Source organism: Callionymus lyra, chromosome 2 (genome assembly GCF_982586985.1).
Source record: "Callionymus lyra chromosome 2, fCalLyr1.hap1.1, whole genome shotgun sequence".
Lineage (NCBI taxonomy): Eukaryota > Metazoa > Chordata > Actinopteri > Syngnathiformes > Callionymidae > Callionymus > Callionymus lyra.
The window spans coordinates 14392855-14414325 of NC_141819.1; the positions used below are offsets into that span (position 1 = coordinate 14392855).

The window sequence follows — 21471 nt, forward strand, 5'->3', positions numbered from 1 at the left end:
ATGTTTTTCGGAAAGACCATAATAAGTGTAATGTCTTTAGCTTCTACAATGGAATGTGATCCATAAGACTTCAGTTAAGAAATGTCAATGTCATCTCACTATAATGAATTTTAAGCCACATTACATAATAGTAATATATTGTATAGTAATTATATCGCGTGTTTTACTGGTGTCCTGAAAAGAGGTAAACCTCCATGGCAAAAGGGTTTTTTCATTTCATCAACAATAAGGAGCTGTTCGCTTGCAGTTACATATACGCAATACAAAACTCTGCAGCGAGAATTCTGACCGGCTCTAGTAGAAGAACTCGCATTTTCCTAAGCCTTAAAACTCGTCACTGGCTGCCAGTTTCTTTCAGGATCAATTTTAAAATTCTGGTTCTTACTTTCAGATCTATTCATGGTCAGGCCTTCCATGAGTGATCTGATCCAGCCTTACACCCCAGCTCGGGATCTGAGGTCTGTGGATCAGAATCTACTGATGGTTCCTGAACACGCTTCTGGACCAGAGGAGAGAAATCCTTCCAGACTGTTGCTCCTAAGCTTTGGAACGATCTTCCTCTCTCTCTGTGTTTGATGATCTACTGACTCCTTCAAGAAACATCTTAAGACACTTTTATTTGTGCAGGTTTTTCCCTGATTTTCTGGGTTTCCTGTGTTTTTCTTATGTGTCTTGGCATATTAAAGTATTATTTTAACCATGTATTGTTTTTGATTGTTAAAGAGCTTTTTGACTCTGGTCTGTAAAGGCGCTTTACAAATAACCTCAACTTACTCCCTTAATATTTGCTCTAAAATGTATATGCTTTCATATTTCATTCTATTTAATCAGTATTTCTCTGACTGATGGTGTATTGTGTGAATTGTTATAGCACCAGAATTGCTTTGCCTCTCTGAATCCTGCTGTGGACCAGTGACCAGTCCAGCATTTACCCAGCCTCTTGCCAAATGTCAGCTTTACCTGGCATAAGGTGACCCTGACTCACACAGGATAATGCAAGTAGCTCATTACAGCACTGTGTTTGAATGACTGCGTCATCTCTGATGATTATTAATGTAAAATTAAACTCTGTTGTAAGATTTCTTTTTTTTTACCTAGTCTTATTTAATGAAGTGAATTCATTATTTCATTGATCAATAAATCCCAAAAATGATTAGATAAAAAATATATATGTATAAAAAGAAAAAATGGAAAGAATATTGCTTGTTCAAGAAAACGTCACCTGCGATGGATGTTTCTCTTTCTTTACGAAATCATTTAATAAAGCCTCAATAAATCGTTCTGAAATGCTCTTTTGAATAGCATCGCTGGTTGTTTTGTATCACATTCTCATAGTATTCATTGTTTTGAACAACAAAAGTTATCATTGAAAACAGGAAAAGACATATAAGCATGTAACTCTTTGGACCCTGTTGTTAATGGAAACCAACCTAGAGATCCTGCCTATGCTGCTCTAATCTAACTTAAAGTAAACTCATTATACATTTTTTACAAATTTCTTAAAATCTCTCTAAACATTTTAACGGTATGTATAACATAATATACAACATGATTCATCTCTCTTTCCTTTCTATTTTCAAAAAGGTTTTAGTTATTGGTCAGAATCAGAATTAGAAACTTTTATCGCCAGTTTAAACACTGGTGTCAGTACAGAAAAAAAGGATGAAATAAGATAACACAAAAAATGGTCATAAACTAAAACAGATACCTGTAAATAAAAGACATTTGTAAGGTAATACTAATCCGAATTTTAAAAGCTAATTTTTATTAAACTCCTGTTGCTTTTTGTTTGTTTTGTGTTTGCTTCCTATGTTTTACATCGTTTCCTTATGTTTTTATGTTTTTACGCTTAATTTTTTTTTAGTCTTTCTACTTAAATTGTTTTTTATTAGTGTTAGTATTTGACAGCACTTCGGTCAGCCTTGGATGTTTTTAAATGTGCGCTATCAAGAATCAAGAGCAACTTTATTCACCAGTACACATACATGGAATGTAAACATACAAGGAATTTTTTGTGGCTCTGCACATTCCGTAAATTTGATTAATAAAATTAGAAAAGGAAATGATATAGATACATATATATGCAGCAAATAAAAAATATAGTAAACACAGTGCAAAAAACGTCAAACAGTCTAAAAAAAAAAAGTCAAATAAATGATATATCTATAAATGATTGTGCTGAAATGATAACCAACCATATGTGAAGCAGATTATAATAAATTATTAACTCAAATTAGTAACAACCATGAGCTGCAGACAGAAAAAATAAAATCTCTTTTTTTAATGGTTGCAACTAAGTACAGTTTTTATTATTATTATTGAGCCGATACCAACTAATCATCAATACTGTCTATATCTAGGATCAATATCATCTTGTATATATCTTCAGTTTATATTTTGAAATGAAACATTATCTAGATTATTTAAAGCTGCAGTTATACAGTATATTTGAGAGAGATTCACCTTTTCAATTCTCCTTGAGTTCTGAGAAGAAAACGCTAAGCCTTATACTAAAGATACAGTCGTTGGGTTCTGGTTCTGGTCGTATGCATGACAAAGTATTCAGAAAAAAAAAAAGTAAATGGAGATTATTTCAGCAATAACCAGCGCAAACACTATCAGGAACGAATGTGTTAGACTGCCATGGTCATCTCGACCACGACAAATAAAAAGAGCAAACATGTCCTCCTGTGTGAACTTTGAGTCTGATAATAATAATAGAAGTATTAAGCTGTTTTTTTTATCCTAAAGGGAAACACATCTGAAAGATTAACTTTAAAAAAATAAATAAAAATAAAATAGAGCTCTTTATTAAAACAGTTCATTTTAGAGACTCATTTAACAAAAGGTTGGCTATTGTCTCAGGTTGAACCAAAAACCTCTTATATGTGTGTATTAACTACTTAATAACTTTTAAATTATAATAAAGACTTAAAAAAACATGTTAATCAAGACATGAACTATGACTTTGCATGGCTGTCAATGTTAAGGTCAGGAGAACTTGACTTTCCATTCAATGACATGAGACCCGATTCCAACTGAAAACGTCTGATTTCTTATCAAACTGATCAACTGTCCGCCCATCATTTCACTATAAAAGCCGAGGTGTGCCCACAGAGAGTCACAACCATCCCAGCCATGAGAGCGGTTGTGCTTGCCCTGACACTGGCCCTAGTGGGTGAGTACGACGATATTCATCTGGACTTTTTCTTTCAAAACGCTCTTTTATTTCTGTTACGAATTTATGTTCATAGAGCTCATATGAATGTAGATAGTGGTAGAGAATTGTTTGAGTTTACATTACAGCAACTTTATTGGTGGCAAACCAAGTTTTAAAAAATACCAGGAAAGAAGTTGAAAACTAAATCTCAATTTTATTTATTTTTATTTCGCCCACAAAGTGGTTTAAACATTGGTCTAGATCTAACAGATACAAATAATTGCACAAATATTATAATGACAATTATAATTTTTAATTCTCTGTTTGTTTTTTATTTCAGCTGTGCATGCTGAAAACTTTGGTAAGTATCATTCAGAAGTCATTTTGATTTAAGAAAGGCAAATGTAGCTGAAATGTCACGTGTCTGAACTGGTCCAACAGCTACAGAGTTTTCTGCTGGAAGGACATATGTCTACAAGTATGAGGCTCTACTCCTCAGTGGGCTGCCAGAGGAGAGTTCGGCAAAAGCCGGCCTGAAAGTCAGCAGCAAAGTCCACATCAGTGCCACATCGGAGAACCTGATTCTGATGAAGGTAAAAATCTAATTTCTAATGTAATCTCTTTCTTTAAAAAGGGTGAACTTTAATGAGTATTTCTTCATGATGTAGCTGGTGGAGCCTGAGATCCTTGAGTACAGCGGTGTCTGGCCCAAGGATCCCCTGACTAAGGCTACAAAACTGACTGCCGCGATAGCATCTCAGCTAATGATACCCATTAAGTTTGAGTATGCCAACGGTGTGGTCGGAAAGATGTACGCCCCAGAGGGAGTCTCCGTCATGGTGATGAACATCTACAGAGGCATCCTGAACGTCCTTCAGCTGAACATCAAGAAGACCCAGAATGTCTACGAACTGCAGGAGGTTTGTCAAAAAAACTTTCCTGAAATCATTCAGGTAAATCTTTTATCATTCAAATCAGATAATACTTTCTTTTCTTCATTAGGCCGGAGCTCAGGGTGTTTGCAAGACCCTCTATGCCATCACTGAGGACGAAAAGGCTGAGCGCATCCTTCTGACAAAGACCAGGGACCTGGACCATTGTCAGGAGAGGATCATGAAGGACATCGGGTTGGCATACACTCAGACATGTACCAAGTGCCAGCAGGTAAAATTAATTGGTCTCCATCACTTACAATCCTTCAAACACAGCATCATTTGTAACATATTCTTCACTTCTATGGGGACAGGTTTCCAAATCCCTGAGAGGAGCAACCGCATACAACTACATCTTGAAAGAGGTCGCCAGTGGAATCATGGTCCTTGAGGCAACTGTCAATGAGCTGATTCAGTTCACCCCCTTCACAGAGGCCAATGGTGTTGCACAGATGGAGACCAAGTAAGTACATTAAAACACATTCTATATGAATATAAATATGTTGATTCACCAATATCTTTTCTTATTATTTTCTAGACAATCGTTGGTGTTCCTCGAGATTCAGAGAGTCCCCATTGCTCCCATCAATGCAGCTTACGTTCACCGTGGATCTCTGACGTACGAGTTCTCCACTGAGCTCCTGCAAGCACCCATTCAGCTCGTGAAGGTCAAGAACATCCAGTCCCAGGTAATTAAACATCTCTTCATAAAATATAGGGATCAAGATAAACTAAACCTGTTCAACTAAACTTTCTTGTTGTAGATTTTGGAGCTTCTGAATCACCTGATAACTCACAACAAGGATAGAATCCATGAGGATGCTCCTATGAAATACCTGGAACTTGTACAGCTCCTGCGCGTTGCCCATTACGAAGACCTGGAGATGATCTGGAACCAGTTCAAACACAAGCCTGAGTACAGGTGAGTCCATGTCTATTGATTGTATTATGTATTATGAACAACATTTATAAACAACCTAACCTCAAATTTTAGACAGTGGATTCTGGATGCTGTTCCTTCCATTGGAAACGAACTTGCCCTTAAATTCATTAAGGAAAAGATCTTGGCCAATGAACTTACCGTTGCTGAAACAGCTCAAGCCCTGATCGCATCAATTCACTTGGTGACCGCCAACACCAAGGCCATCAAAGAGATTGAGGTAAGTGCTCTCAAAGCAAGTTAAATAACTAACACATGAAAAAACACTTCTTATTCTTGCACCGTAAAGTCCCTGCTGGTCAACAACAAAATCGTCGAGAACCCAATTCTCCGTGAGATTGCCTACCTTGGCTATGGTACCATGATTTCCAAGCACTGCGCCGAGAAGGTTGTCTGTCCCTCGGAATTGATCAAGGTAGAAGTCTCTATCATTATCTTTGGTAGGCAAGTCTTGAATTTTCCATTAAATGTACTTCCGATCCTGCAGCCCATCCAGGAACTCCTCACTGAGGCTGTTGCCAAGGAGGAGACCAAGGACATCATTATGTACTTGAAGGTTTTGGGAAATGCTGGTCTTCCAACAAGCATTAAGCCAATCACGAAGATTCTGCCCATTCACGGTACTGCCGCTACAACTCTCCCCGTTAGAGTTCACTCTGATGCCATCATGGCTCTGAGGAACATTGCCAAGAGGGAACCCAGAATGGTAAACTCCTAAATGATACAATAATAGAATAAGAAGTCATTATTCATCACATGTTTCTCTGCTACACCAGATCCAGGACTTGTCTCTTCAACTGTATATGGACAAGGCTCTCCACCCTGAGCTCCGTATGCTTGCTTGCATTGTGCTCTTTGAGACAAGGCCTCCAATGGGCTTAGTGACAACTCTTGCCAATATTGTGAAGAATGAGGAGAATCTGCAAGTGGCGAGCTTCACCTACTCTCACATGAAGTCCCTGACCAGGAGCACCGCTGTTCCACATGCATCAGTGTAGGAATTTCTCCCACCTTCATTGGCAGTAAATTAATAACAATAACCTTTGACAGCTGACTAGTTTTTCTTTCTTCACAGTGCTGCTGCTTGCAGTGTTGCCATCAAGATCCTGAGTCCCAAGCTGGATAGACTGAGCATGCGTTTCAGCAAAGCCTTGCACATGGACATCTACAGCAGTAAGAAAACGAGATGTTTAAATGTCACTATAGCATTAATAACTTATAACTATCACAGCTAACTACATGGTTGGAGCTGCTGCAAATGTTTACTACATCAATGACGCTGCCACCATCATGCCAAGATCTATCGTTGCTAAGACTTCTGCCTACATTGCTGGAGCTGCTGCTGATGTCATTGAGGTTAGTTACAAATGACATTATTTGCCAATGACGTTATAGCTAAAATGTGTTATTATTACTAGATTGGAGTGAGAACCGAAGGAATCCAGGAAGCTCTCCTGAAGAACGCTCCAATCACTGAAAATATGGACAGGATCACTAAGATGAAGCGTGTCATTAAGGCTGTAAGAAACCAGAGAGGATGAAGATAAAACTAACCTTGCTATTCTATTCTGAATTTGGTTGTATTTTTCCCATTTTCACAGATCTCTGAGTGGAGGTCTCTTCCCGTCAGCCAGGCTTTGGGTTCAGTCTACATCAAGTTATTCGGACAGGAAATTGCTTTCGCTAACGTCGACAAATCCTGGATTGAACAGGCAATTGCTGTATGTTTAGTAACTCATTCCAGCTTCATCATCCTTAACTTCACTCTAAAGTAAAAGCAATTATTCATTGACAGATGGCCACTGGACCTTCTGTGGAGAATCTTGGATTGGATGTTGTGAAGAGCCTACTGTCTGGTGTTTCCTACAACTTCATCAAACCAGTGCTCGCCACTGAAATGAGACGTATTTTGCCAACTGCTGCCGGTCTGCCAATGGAGATGAGTCTCTACACTGCTGCCGTCACTGGTGCCAGAATGCAAAGTAAGTGTTTAAATATTGCGGTATGAAAGTGGGAATTTATGTTACAACTTCTTGGTAGCAAATCATTAAACATGTATTTATTGATCTACTTGTTTTTAGTCAAGGCCAAAACTACACCAGCTCTTCCAGAGAAATTCAACATCGCCCACCTTCTGAAGAGCAACATTGAGCTGGAGACAGAGATTAGACCAAGGTACGCACCTCCTTGTCCATGTAGATGTGCTACGCAAGAAAATATATTGACTTTTGATCTTCCTTCAGCATTGCCATGAACTCATTTGCTGTGATGGGAGTCAACACCGAGATCATTCAGGCTGTCGTACTTTCAAGAGCTAGTATCAACTCCATCGTACCCGCAAAGATTGCAGCAAGAATGGACATCACTGAGGGTCACTTTAAGATTGAGGCTCTGCCTGTGGAGAGACCTGAACACCTTGCATCTGCAAGGTAAGACAATATAGCCACTGCTGACAGAGATCCTTCCTTAGAAGTTTACATTTTCTGGAAATAATCGTCTCTCTGTCTGGTTCCAGCATTGAGACCAACGCTATTGTAAGGAATATTGAGGAGCCATTAGCTGAGAAAATCACTCCCATTATGCCAGTCAAAGATATGAAGGCCCCAATGAGGTCATCCAAGATGGTTTCTGCTGAAGCAAGTGTGGTCAGTGAACTTCTCTACTATAATTCTGATAAATATTGTTTTTAACCCTCGTTCATATTTTTACAGTCCCAATCCAATGAGATCTGGGAGCCAGAAACTAAGTCAAAGTCCGAGCCCATCATTAAGAAGCACGAGAAGAAGTACTGCAAAAAAATGGTCAGCATTGGCATGAAGACCTGTCTCTGCGTTGAGACAGAAAAGGTTTCCTCCATCAGAGACATTCTTCTTAACAGGTTGACTGGAAAGCATTCCATTGCTTGGTCTGTGATTCCAAGTAGGTGATGAGAAAATATTTAACATTGGCAAATATTTAATGGCACATTTGATCCTTAGTTGAAGGCAAGTCCATTGAACGACTGGAGATGGAGATCCAAGTGGGACCAAAAGCAGCGGAGAAACTCATCAAGAGGATCAACCTGAGCGAGGAGGAAATGACCAAGATCACACCAGTGTTGGCCAAGCTCAAGAAAATCCTGTATCCCGGTTCCAAGAACAGCACCGTGTCGTCCTCATCATCAAGCTCAAGCAAATCTAGTTCAAGCCTCGGATCAAAGTCCTCTTCTTCTAGCTCCTCTTCTCAACTTAAGAGCAAGGCAGTACATCCAACCAGTAAGAAGAGCAGTGTGAGCAGCAAGAGCAGCAGTAGCAGCAAGAGCAGCAGCAGCAGCAGCAGCAGCAGCAAGAGCAGCAGTAGCAGCAGCAGCAGAGTCAGTAGCAAGAGCAGCAGCAGCAGCAGCAGAGTCAGTAGCAAGAGCAGCAGCAGCAGCAGCAGCAGATCCTCCGCCTTGAAGAGCAAGTCTCTCAAATCCAGCTCAGAGTCCAGTCTGGAATCTCTTTTCACCTCCAGCTCCAGCTCCAGCTCATCCAGCTCTAGTGCCCCCATCTCCAAGGTGACAATTGAAAAAGTTTTGGCTGAAGGTTATGTTTGATGCTTCAACACTTCTTTCGTGTCGTTCAAACAGCGCGTGATGGAACGTCAGGCGTTCAAGAAGCACCACAAGAAACAGGTGCTACAGCGTTTCTTAAAATAACCATATTTTTTAAACAGCCTTAATTAATTTGTATATTTATTATTTTGTTTTAGATCACCCGCCCCAGAGCTACCTCAGCAGAACTCTCCAAGAGCAGAAGCAGTGCATCTAGCTTTGAAGCCATTTACTCACAGGTAACATTGTTGCTTTTTTTTACTGAATGACCTCCTTGCACTGGTTGCATGTTACGTGGTACTCATTTGGACTGTTTGAATAGAAAAAGTTCCTCGGCAAAGAGGTCGAACCTTCTCTGGCCATCATCTTCCGTGCCGTGAGAGCCGACCAGAAGGTCGAGGGATTCGAACTGTCTGCTTACCTTGACGAGCCCAGCGCCAGACTTCAAATCATCCTGGCTGCTCTGGCTGAAGAGAACAACTGGAAGTTCTGCGCCGACGGCATCGTTCTCAGCAAGCACAAAGTCACCGTAGGAAAAAACGCCAAGAAAGCCGATTTTTTTAAAGGTAGCTGGAGCTAAATAACTTCAACCCTACAGGCCAAGTTTGCGTGGGGAGCCGAGTGCAAGGAATACGACACGATGATCACCGCTGAGACTGGTCTCCTCGGACCAAACCCAGCTGCTCGCTTGAGGCTGGCCTGGAATGAGATTCCTTCTTTCGTGAGACGCTACGCTGACATGTAAGAAAAGTCGACACAAATCGGTACTTTTCAAACATAGTCATTTATATCAATATATTTGCTTCACAGGATGACCAAATACATTCCTGAAAATATGTGGGCTGACTGGATTCATGCTAAGGAACTGAACAGCGCAAAGCAGGTGTCCCTCACTCTGGTGGCCACATCTGACAAATCTCTTGAGCTGATCAGCAAAACACCAAAGGTATGTGAATGATTATTTCTCAAATATTGAAACATTGAACTATACTTTAAATGATCACTTCTGCAGCAAACCCTCTACAAGCTCAATCTGCACCTTCCTATTGCTCTGCCACTCGACGACCTCACTGGACTGACCCCCCTTGAGGACCTCAGTGAAAAGGTCCACAGCATCTTGTCCAAAGCTGGAGCAGGTAAAAAAGCCACTTGTTTATTGGTTTCTGTCTATTAGGAAAACAAACTTGATTTCTTCTTTCGTTCAGCTGAGTGCCGTTACGAGGGAGAGACTCTGACCACGTTCAACAGGAGACAATACAAGAACGAGATGCCACTCTCTTGCTACCAAGTTGTGGCCCAGGACTGCACCGAGGAGCTGAAGTTCATGGTCTTGTTGAAGAAAGATCAAATTGAACAGCATCACCTCAACGTCAAAGTTGCTGACATGTGAGTATAAATGATGGGGGGAAGAAGTGCAGAATTTTACCCAGAATACCGTTGACGAGAAACCTCTCTGATGCCCTTCAGTGATATCGACCTGTATCCCAAGAATGCTGAAGTGATCGTCAAGGTCAACGGAATGGAAATCCCCATGACCAACCTGCCATATCAGCATCCTACAGGTGTCATTGAACTTCATGATGAAAATCAGTACCCTATGGTTGTGAATACAAATAACATTTTGTGTTTCTTTTAAGCTAAAATCCAAATCAGACCGAGCGGTGAGGGCGTTGCTGTCATTGCCCCCAGCCTGGGACTCAATGAGGTCTTCTTCGCAAGAAACTCATGGAATGTAAGTCATTCTTCTTACCCAGTGCTATTTATTGAAAGTTCAACTAATGTGTTGATTTAAGTGAGTCTTGAATAGATGTTGGACTCTATTGTATCTATCAAACTCTCTTTTAGTTGAAATATTTACACTAGAAAATGATCTTAAGCCCCGCACACTGAAACCACTTCTGGAAATGAAATCTTGTTTACCATAACCACACCCAACCTGCTCTCCAGCTTCAAGGGACTCGTTGACACCACATAGTTGCCCTTTAAAGAGCTATTTTATGTGGATCAGTAAGGATTACAATGTTTAAATCCTGTATTATTTTTAACAACGTAGGTTAAGGTTGCTGACTGGATGAAGGGAAAAATGTGTGGTCTTTGCGGAAAAGCCGATGGTGAAATTAGACAGGAGTTCCGCACACCCAGTGGACGCATGACCAAGAACGCCATCAGCTACGCTCACTCTTGGGTTCTGCCTGCCGAGAGCTGCCGGGACACTTCTGGTAAGCAACCGGTCAAGCGGGTCAAATTAGAAACATTCTCACGCGTTTTCTTTTTTTATAGAGTGCCGTATGAAGCTTGAATCTGTGAAGCTGGAGAAGCAGATCGTTCACCTTGGCCAAGAGTCTAAGTGTTTCTCTGTGGAGCCGGTCCTGCGCTGTCTGCCTGGATGCTTCGCTGTGAAGACCATCCCGGTCACAGTTGGCTTCCACTGCCAGCCAACAGGTAGGTCTCCTGGTAATTCAAATGAAGAACGATCCCATCTCACTCGCTCTACTTCTCGCTCCTCCTCAGCAACACCTATTCCCACGGAGAGCCGCATGCTGGAGTCCAGCGTGGATCTGAGGGAGACCGCAGAAGCCCACCTGGCCTGCAGCTGCACCGCTCAGTGTGCTTAACAACCTTGTCTACATCCACCAACATTGTCTATGTTTTGATAGTATCTTTGAATAAACTGTAACTCAAAGTACAATTCTTCTGTCAGTTCATTTGTTTCAAATGTACCAAATGTCATCTTGTGTTACAAAATACAGAATTGGGCTACACTAGAGGGAAAACAAATATGGCTAGTTAAGATTTTAAAATAAAAAACTTAAAAGCCTAATTTATTAATTTTTTAAGCCTATTTCCTTAATGAGTTCACTGCTGCTTAGTGCTTAATAATTGACTTTATGGTAAATATAGCAAAGTCATCTTTGCAAAAAAGAAAAATGTTTCAAGATCAATACTGGTTAATCTATTGTCTTGAATTCATGTTGCAGAAGTTACTAAGATAGGCAAATTTAAAAGTGATTGAAACACGTGTCAAACCTACCTTTTGTTAGTCACAACTTATCTTCGGTGTGTCAAGATTAGCTTCTTTATTAAGTTCGCTACTTCCGTTGTACACAAAATCCTGTCACGAGGCTAGGGGCCCCCTACTGGCTGATTCACTGGTCATCATAAATCCTCCCAACTCTCTACAAATAATAATAATAATAATAATACAATCCCAGCATTCAAGTAAATTACATATGAAAGCATTTAATGTTTTCCAGTTGTGAAATAAGAATCAATTAAATGTTTTAGAAATGACAGGTTTGTACTTGGACAAATGAAATTGACATACATTTAAGGTTAACATGATGGTGAAATCCACCTCAGAATGACTTCAGCTACCACAGTTATTGACAAGCTAAGCTGTAAAGTATAGCATTCAGTTAAAATTGTCTGTTACTTCACATTTATGAGAGAAAATAATTTCTATGTCTTACTACCAAAAATAAAAGAAGACAATATAATTAATAATTTATTATTCACCATCTTGCTGTCACGTCCTCCTTCCAGGGATGTTTACTTTGTATAAGTGTTTCTGGCCCCTGCCCTTCTCCCTCTCTCTCTTGACAGTGCCCTGTGCTGCGCTCCGCGAGATCCACAGCTGCTGACAATCAGGCAATGGACCACCAGTGATAAAGCCCAGACACACAAGACAGTCAGTGTCAACAGGTTGCTTCTGATATCCCGGTAAATCTTGCTCCTGCCCGACCTTCTGGATACCAATGCTGTGTCTCAAATCGCATACTACTGTTAGTATACTAGAAGTTAGTATGCATCAGTTTAGTGTACGTACTAACTAGTACGCAAATTCTCCACAGATAGTATGTCACTAATCAAACTCTGCTGCTACACACTAACCGGAAATCACATGACAGCTTCTTCTTCTACTTCTATTTAGATGTTTCAACCAGCTGTTGGAACGCTATCGACACCTGCTGGCTGCACGTTTTGCAACTTTGGAAAAAGAAACAAAGAAAAAATATGAGAATTGCCGTATGAACACCTGTAAGTATATGAATATATATGCATTTATAAATGACGTAACTTCCGTTTACTAAGATGGCGGCCGTTTAGGGTGGTTAGTGTCCATCGAACCATACTCAGTTTTGTGGGCGTTTTGAGACACAGCACAACTCTGTCCTCGTTCCTCGATTGTTGTCCTGACTGCCTTTTGAGTCAGTGTTTTTTTTTTGTGTTCTCCTTCGGTGAGTTGGACTTCACAGACCTTTGTTTATGAACTGAGAAAACGGACTCTTGAGCACTATTTTTATCTTGTAAGTAAGTAAGTAAGTAATATTTATTTATATGGCGCTTTTCCAGACCTGTGGACTTTTGTTGTTTGTACATTGTGATTAAACTGTGTACTCTTCTTTCGCACTTGGGTTCTTTGTTTCATAAATCATAACACTTGCACGTATTGGAAGACACATTCAAAAAAAATATATATACTACTTGTTGTGATTGTTTCCCATCTTTTTTATTATAGCAACTGAATTTTCCGTCTTGTTATTTTCATAAATCCACAAAGGATTCGTCTTGATAAAGATTATTTCATTAAAACAGTTTTGTAATTATCAATACTTAGCAACGTGACTTGATTCATTACATGAGAAACTACATATTTTCTTCTAAAATAGCATCTTGCTAACATATCACAACGACCATCATAGAAGCTTGTCGATAAGTAGTACATGATCAATCTGATAATAAATACCTGTACAAAAAAAAAAGTTCCTCTCTTGACAGCAGCAGGACAAAAACTATTTGGCAGTTTCTATGTCAATCACATGTTTGATTCACAGTATCAGTGTGATTTAGAACAATATGAATGTTGTGTCTGTGTCGCAACAATTGTCTTCGCTGTTACTCCATTGTTCTCTCACTTCACCGAAATCCTCTGATTCTTCAAGACGTTTTCTATGGTTGTGTGGAGCTGCAGGAGGAGGACGTTGGTAAGTAAGTGACAAAGTTATATATTGATGTACTTCACAGAGAAGTTGTACCTGACGTCGGTGAAGCTTGCACGATGAAGGTCCGACAGAGACGAGGATTTGAGGACTTGACGATTTGATGTGAGGAGTTCACTCAAAGAGAAGACGGTACTCAAATCTGTTTGAGCTGAAAACAAACATTTTTTCCATTAAATATGGTCAACAACAAATCCTCCCTGAGCAAGTAACTACATTTATTCATTAAGAGTTCACTGACGACCTCTAGTGGACAATAAAATACATAGCAGAAACTCCTCCGCTCAGAATTAAGAATTAACCCTGAATTAGTCAAGTTACAATATCAGATGTTTTTAAAGGAATATAAAGATTAAACAGTCACTGAGGATATTTTATAATATCATCTTAATTAGAAGTTTGCTTAGTATTGTTGTAAATCATTTGATCAATTATTTATTACTATTTAATATCATTATCTTGAAACAAATGACTTAAGTGGTATGAAACCGTTGTTCATTTTAGACCAAATAACATTGTAATTATTTGTTTTTGTTAAACACCGTTATGTCCGAAGAACTTTTGTTCAAAGGTTCATGTCAATAAAGCCTTTTATTGCTACAATTAAATACAGTTTTTAAATTGGTACCATTAAATACAATCTGTGTGGCTTTATTTGGATTGTATTTGACTGCAGAACATATGTTATAATTAAATGCCTTTTTTCTCTTTTCAAGCATGTTTTTAACATTCAAGAGAAGTAAGAGAAGTGTGCAAATTTAAGTGATTGTAGACGGTATAATACATTTATTTTCTTTAATATTCTTCTCTTGTCATAATTAACTTTGAATAAATTACATTTGAAGTTCCCGTCAGTGGTATTGTAAATAAAAGGTTAATTTGTATACATTTTCAAGTACAAATAGCATAAGGGTTTGATATATTGTGGACCATCGTACTCACATAACTGTAAGTCACTGTTTGAGTTCGACATCTGCGGATCTCCTGCTTCCCCAAAAGGAGTTAAGTTGAGGAACTGGTGTTTGAGCCACAGAGCGCGGTCTTCTTCAAACGATTTCCTCTGAGAAAAAAAAAAAGAAACGTTGAGTCAAATCAGAACCTGATTTTAAAAAAAAAAGAAAAAGAGATTAGACTCACCTCGTGACTCAATCTGATGGCTGCTTCAGTCAGTCTCTTCCTCTCCATCTCAAAACTCTTCCTCTGCTCCACGAGACTCCTCCACTCGTCCCTCAGGTGTTCCTTCTCCTTGTTCATGTGGCTGTCGCCGGCCTGGCACGACGACTCCTCCTCGCATGGAGAACGAAGCTGCTGCTACGCAAATGCATGGACGTGATGAGCGAGGAACCCATTATGAGAAATGCCCCGAAATGACCGTTAACTTCACCAAATCATAAGAAATTATAATGTATGTTTGTCACCTGTAAAAGCTTTTGCTGAGCTTCAATCAAGTCTTTGCACTGCTGCACCTCCAGGTTCAGTTGACCCATATCTTGGTTGGGTTCTCGAGTGTCGGGCTCAGAAGGTTTTGACTCTTCCTCGTGGACTAAAGAAAAATACATGTTGCTGTATTAGTCATAGAAGTGGTTGCATTATGGTATAAAAGTACACATAATACAAGTGAACATATGATTTGATTTTGCCTAATAATTCTTTCTATAAAGTATGTTAATAAATAAGGACCATTTTAGAACATATATTCCCTGTACATACATATACATACTATTATAGGTGATTGAAGATGGACTTTAATCCGCAGTAAATACCAAAAAAATAAATAATAATTGTTCACCTTGACTGTCCAGTCTCTCGACATGACTCTTCAATCTCCTCCACTGGAGTCGAATACTGTTGGTCAGCCTCTCTCGACTACAAAGCAGCTCCATGTTTTCTTTATTGGAATCAACGTTGTCTTCCTCCTCAATCCCACCCTTGACAGAAGATCATCCTTCAATTCCAGACCAACATACTAGAGTTGAAGCTTTTTCAACCATTTGAAATGAGTGGCACCTGCTTGACGCCGTCATCGGACGCGTCTTCCTTCGGCGTCGCCTTCTTCGAGTTCATAAGTACCACCATGTCTTTCTTCATCTGCTGCAACACTTGTCTTAACTCTGCATTTTCTTTCATCACCTCCCGCTGTCGGTGGTCGTAGTCAGTGAGCAGAGTTTTGTACATCTCCTCCTCGTGCCTTCGGGACGACAGTGAATCTGTTAAAGCTCTATCCATATCAATATATTTATCAAAAATACATTTCTGGCTCCCCCCAGTGTCACAACAGTGTAACTATGAAGTTAAAACTGGTGCTTTAGTCCCACAAACTAGTAACATGAGATGTGTACTCGTACTATTAACTTGCATTGACGTAACTACATATTCATACTCGTAATCCAGAAAGTACGGATGCGTAATTAAAGACTTGTAGTCGTAAAAAAAAAACATTGACTATATTTTCTTAGTGTACGAGTACAAGTTACTAAACACGACCTCTTGAATCTACAGGTCTACAGTCACAGATAAGTTTAGCACCTCAATTACTGCTAAAATAGGTGAATATATTGCACACGCTTGTAGCATGAGATCAGTACCGTACTTAAAAATGGGAATACATATTTGTACCCATAATACACCAGGCACACATGTGAATTGAAGACTTGTAGTCGTGAAATAATTTAAAAAAAGAATTACGACTATATTTTTTTTACGTTTTCAATGCATGAAACTGCTGTTCTCAGTCACACCTTCTGGATTACCGAATATATTGGAGTATGAATATGTCAATGCAAGTTAATAGTACGAGTTCAGATCTCATGTTACGATATGTGGGACTAATGCACCAGTTTTAACTTCATATGTAACTGCAACTACCAGTGGTGTGAGAGAATACCATTACACTTAAATATTCGGACTGGTTCTATTCCATGATACTGTATCGATATTCAATAGCACTGTAACTGACTGACTGAGGACGAGAGGATACAGTTTGGTCCAGCAGCCTAAAAAGCTGATGTTTGGTTTCAAAACAAATGAAAGCAGTTACAACTTTGTCAATATTCATGTGGTCTGTAAATGATGTTCCACCAGTGAATACTCTGTGAATACTACAAATATATCCGTGTTCCTACAGTAGCACAATATATCGTATCGTTTTTTTTCTGTATCGTCATACTAATCGCAGCGCTAGATTCTTTCCAATACAATAGCTCTAATAACAATTATTACAGAAAGTTTTCATGTAATGCATGGAGTTGCTTCCAAAAATCAACGAGTCGATCTGGTAAAAATCGATTCAAACTTCATAAATAAGTACTTGTTGACTTCATGACACACATTTTCAAGAAGACTGCTTACTTGGCTTCAGTCTTTTCAGTCTTCCACAGGCCTCTCTTCCCGCTGACTCGACCGAGGCTGTGAGATATCTCCATGACTATTGGTTAAAATCAGCAGAAGTGAGATCAAGACAAGGTTAAGGTAAGGTAAGGTAAGGTAAGGTAAAGGTTACGACCAGCATCAGTTAAAAAATATCCAAACTTACATTGTTTCTTTTCTCGTTTATCAGCCAGAAGTTGATTCAGTCGTTCCCTCAGTTTGTTACCCTCGTGTTCTTTTCTCTTCATCTCGTGGTTGTACTGGACGGCCCGGCTGGATATTATGTTCTGAAGCCTGTGGACCTGCCGGTTTAATAATACAATTATTTTAATAATATTAATAATTAATGAGAGGTTTGCTTCAGTTTTTTTTTTTAAAACTACACACCTCTTCCTTCTCATTCTTTAAGCTGTTCAGCAGACTCTTGACTTTCGCCTGAAGTCGTCTCTCTCGCTCCAGAAGTCCATTGTTTTCTCTTTTGCAAACTTCAATCTGCTCCTGGTGAGGGTGCAAAAATCAGTTGTTTTTATTTCAAAAGAAAACTAGAAAAGCACTGACAAGGGGCTTATTTCACATGGAAAAAAACAACAAGAAAAATAAGTGATTTTAGTCACTGCATTTGGGTGAGTTTTGACAAGAATCACATAATAAGATAGTTTCACAATATTGTAATAAATTGTAAGTCAAAACGATTTTATTCAAACATGGAAGAAAAAAATAACCTTTTAATCAAAATATATTTTAAATACTTGGAGTCAAAGTTACAATACAAAGGAGTCAGTGTTGCATTTATATATACAGTATATATATATGGTTTTATCTGGACGCAGAAAAAATTCTCCTTATATTGAGCAAGTGATATTTTTGACGGCCCAAATTCTCATGTTCTCTCTGACTGCGGTGACACCGGTGTAGCTCATTAGCGCCATCTACTGTAGGCCAGTTGCGGAACTTAACGTCCAACTAGGCTAAAATGTGATTTTCTACTTTAACAAAAAGACAATCGATGTTTAGAGATGAAGTATAGATATTATTGTGGGGGTCAAAGAGGTATTGCTGTATCCATCATTTTTTCACATCTACACTGAAATCCCCAAAAGTTTTGTTTTTTTTGTGATTCTAATGTATGTCGTCTTTTTAAATGAATGTATGTTTTCTTTCTTTTCTTTCTGCATGTTCTGAACAGAGCTGTTCAAGGGAGCAGCCAGGGTTACAAACAATTAATGAAACCTTCAAAATCTTCCTTAATCCAGATGGAACTATAGAACAGAGTAAAATAAACGTACAGTAAGTAAGTAATAGTTATTTTTAAAGCGCCTTTCTATACCAGGGTCACACAGTGCTTGAACAATCAAAAGCTTTGAATAGCTCTAAAAGTAAGAACCAGAATTTTAAAGTTGATCCTGAAAGAAACTGGCAGCCAGTAAAGAGTTTTCAGGATCAGGGAAATGTGAGTTCTTCTACTAGAGCAGGTCAGAATTCTCACTGCAGAGTTTTGTATTAATTGCAGGCGAGACAGATCCTTCTTGTTTAGACACCAAAATAAACTGTTACAATAGTATAAACGAAAAGACACAAACGCATGGATTATAAACTGCAGATCATGTGATGTTTAGAGTTTTTCCTCAGTTGAAGGAAACAGTCAGTTTCCTTGCCGTGTTGTACTACAGATAACATTGCACGTGAAAAAGACAATATCATGATTGTAAAAGTTAGTAAGGTAATCATTAAACATGTCAAGCAGAAGGCAAGAAAAGCTACCTTGAGGCGGGTGGTTGTGTGCTGCAGAAACTCCACGTTGCTGCTGGTCTTCAAATGCTCCACTTCCCTGCTTTCCAGCGTCTGCAGGCTCCTGCGGTTCAGCTGAATCAGGTCATACATGGTGTTCAATACAGCCACGACGTTGAGACCCGAGCCGCTGGACTCCTTCCACGCCGAGTCAAGACCGAGCGATGACATCTCCTGAAGGAAGGCAGAAATCCTTCAATCGCCTGAATCAAAAACACTCCTGTCTTCACCGACACTGACCTGGCTGATGTGGGACAGACATTCTTGCACGTTTTGCTCCGTGCAGAAGCTTCCGAGGCGGCAGTTGGCGTGCAGTGACAGTGAAGATTGGCTCAGCGGCCTCGTGGGAAATGATCTATATTCATCGGGGCTGCAGGAGATGTCCTTGAAGTCTAAATGAAATGTGCAGAGGCCTTTAAAAAAATGAACTGATCATTGTTTAAACACAGATGTATGTCATCGGTACTTGCATCCAAACAACATAAGACAGTAAAATATTACTTTAAATGTTATATTATATTCAACTGATTTATTTTACTTTACTCTATGTTATTTTACTTTTTTTTATTTATTAATTTATTTCAATAATAATATATGCAACTATAATTTTATTTATTATTTTATTTCATTTATTTTTAATTAATTATTTTATTCTATACAGTCGTCATCACAAGACATTCCTGTGTTGTGATGACAATAAACAGTGGCAATAGACATGTTATGATTGTGATATGGATTACGTCTCCTATTCGGTGATGTCATGTGACCTCATTCTTTTGGAATGTAGCTTTTTGAACTGCTTTATCTAGAAATGCAAGGTCTTTATTATCTCCTTAAATGCATTTCTTTCATTTCAGTATTTATTGAAAGTGACAAAGAATTGAATGACTTCTTGTTCTGTCTACAAAAAAATATATATTTTGTTATTTTAATTGCTTTCTTTGTAAACAGAAAACTGGGTTAATCTTAATTTCTAATAATTGTTTTAATTGCATGTGTGTTACAACATATTTACTACTGTAGAGCTGACATGTCTATATGACATGTCAACCTTTGTCTGACTTGTAAAGTTTTGTACAATAAATAAAAAATGAAGTGAAATTAAAAGTGAGACGATCCTCTATTATCTTGATGTTTATTTAACCTTTTTAAAATATTTTTTGTTATCATCTCTGCCACAAGAATAACAATTCCAGACTCATCCTACCTGGCGGAAGCTCCGGCATGGCGGCGACTGTGCCTACAGTATATGTCTGTGGAGAAGAATCCAAACGTTCCATACACATGAATGTTTGTACACGATTCACCTGCGCAGTCTGCTCCTGAAATAGAAGGTTTGGATTAGTCGCTACGATTCTACACAGCCTGGATTAGTGTCAGAGATTGAAGAGGGCGGGTGGGGGGGGCAGGAAGCTGCCAGAATAAAAGACTTAATAACTTAATCTGTTGTAAACACGGACACCAGCAGACACACAACCCGAGTGTGGTTCTGCTGACATCATTTTGGTAAACATTTATTTTTATGATCTATTCTGCATGATCATCTTATCTCACTGCTCTTATCAGCTGTTCAGACTGATCCTGGACCAGGAGCACCATTACACCTTTGCTAAACAATGTCAAACACATTTATATGACTTGGTTTATAGAAGTTTTAATGACTAATTCAGGAGCAGAAGTTGTACTTGGATGAAAAGAAAAACATGGTCAGAACTGGATCAACATTTTTGTTTAGGTTGTGACTTTTTAGCTTGAAAAGGCTTTTCAGTGTCAGTGACACTTAATCTGTCTGGTCACACAGATGGCAGCCACGGCGTAAAACCTGTTTGTTCGGTCTCCTCAACAATGCAGGACAGAACACCAGCGAAACTTCAAAGTAAGCAAAAGTTAAAAAAAAGAAAGAAATATTATAATCCACACTTACGTTTTTTCAATTTAAACAATGCAAATGAATAAATGAATAATTAAATATGGCTTATTTAAAGGCACCTTACCTTCATTTAAAGTTATTCTAAGGACAAATTGTAAAGTTTGAAATAGGCTTTCATAAGAATACTCATCACCGTTTGTTTCATGTATATAAATATATGTTTTAATTTGAACCATGAAATCGTACACATATTGACAAATCGTTTCTTTATCTCTATTTTTCTGAGGGTTACTTCCTGCAGGTAGGTTTATTAAACACCCAAAATATTTACTTATAATTTAAGCATTATTAGTATTTAGTAAACGACAGATTTACACCGATTCTAACACCAAAAAATCTTTCAGAGATTCTAAATATAATAATAATAATAATTACAATAATAATACATTTTAATTTAAGTCATTCCTGATTTAATTAGTTTTTTCAGATAAATTAAACGTACCTAAACCTTAACGACGACCAGCGTTTAATACAAGTTATATTTCTCAAATAGTAACATTAAATAACGAGTTTGATTTTAAATAAAAAACATCTAAACCAGGAGGTGAGGACCGTGTAGCGTCGGAACATCCGGGACATTATCCTACATCAGCACGTTTATCGTGACATTCATCTAAATATATAGTCACACTGATAAAGATAAAGGTTTTGTTTGAATACTCACAAAAAAAATGTCAACAATCTCCTTTCAAACGTTTACTCCTCTCGACGGTGCTGGTCGTCGCCATGTCAGTGTGTGTGTGTGTGTGTGTGTGGGTGCGATGCAAACGCAAACCGGTCGCTG

At 38.7% G+C, this 21471-nt stretch overlaps 2 protein-coding genes across 6 annotated transcripts; one reads left to right on the forward strand and one right to left on the reverse strand.

Annotated features, from left to right (window-relative positions):
* The first annotated feature begins 3138 nt into the window (after positions 1–3138).
* Positions 3139–11269, forward strand: LOC148085399 (vitellogenin-like). 2 transcript variants are annotated; one of them, XM_087783609.1, is made up of 36 exons: positions 3139–3178; positions 3501–3521; positions 3602–3753; positions 3829–4080; positions 4163–4324; positions 4407–4555; positions 4631–4781; positions 4857–5014; positions 5087–5252; positions 5322–5447; positions 5520–5738; positions 5809–6026; positions 6108–6205; positions 6264–6388; positions 6451–6552; positions 6634–6753; positions 6828–7014; positions 7114–7207; positions 7276–7461; positions 7548–7677; positions 7744–7951; positions 8011–8179; positions 8339–8384; positions 8475–8567; positions 8640–8684; positions 8762–8842; positions 8926–9132; positions 9202–9344; positions 9414–9549; positions 9616–9739; positions 9809–9989; positions 10071–10165; positions 10241–10335; positions 10657–10822; positions 10884–11045; positions 11115–11269. In XM_087783609.1, the coding sequence occupies exons 1-36, from the start codon at positions 3139–3141 to the stop codon at positions 11216–11218; spliced, it is 4911 nt and encodes a 1636-aa protein (XP_087639735.1). In that variant the 3' UTR covers positions 11219–11269. The 2 variants fall into 2 exon arrangements, with proteins under 2 accessions (XP_087639735.1, XP_087639734.1); XM_087783608.1 differs by lacking the exon at positions 8339–8384 and having other exon boundaries at positions 8011–8230; positions 8489–8567.
* Positions 11270–13114: 1845 nt separating this feature from the next.
* LOC148085400 (afadin- and alpha-actinin-binding protein-like) lies at positions 13115–21434 on the reverse strand. 4 transcript variants are annotated; one of them, XM_087782538.1, is made up of 14 exons: positions 21352–21434; positions 19965–20079; positions 18998–19149; positions 18731–18931; positions 17357–17467; positions 17136–17271; positions 16952–17027; positions 15611–15791; positions 15393–15531; positions 15022–15146; positions 14741–14911; positions 14546–14663; positions 13640–13754; positions 13115–13569 (listed from the first exon to the last, which is right to left on the reverse strand). In XM_087782538.1, exons 2-14 carry the CDS (start codon positions 20041–20043, stop codon positions 13554–13556), a joined length of 1620 nt encoding a protein of 539 aa, XP_087638664.1. In that variant the 5' UTR covers positions 20044–20079; positions 21352–21434; the 3' UTR covers positions 13115–13553. The 4 variants fall into 4 exon arrangements, with proteins under 4 accessions (XP_087638664.1, XP_087638662.1, XP_087638663.1 ...); XM_087782536.1 differs by having other exon boundaries at positions 14741–14914; XM_087782537.1 differs by having other exon boundaries at positions 14741–14914; positions 19965–20073; positions 21352–21395.
* Positions 21435–21471: the final 37 nt, after the last annotated feature.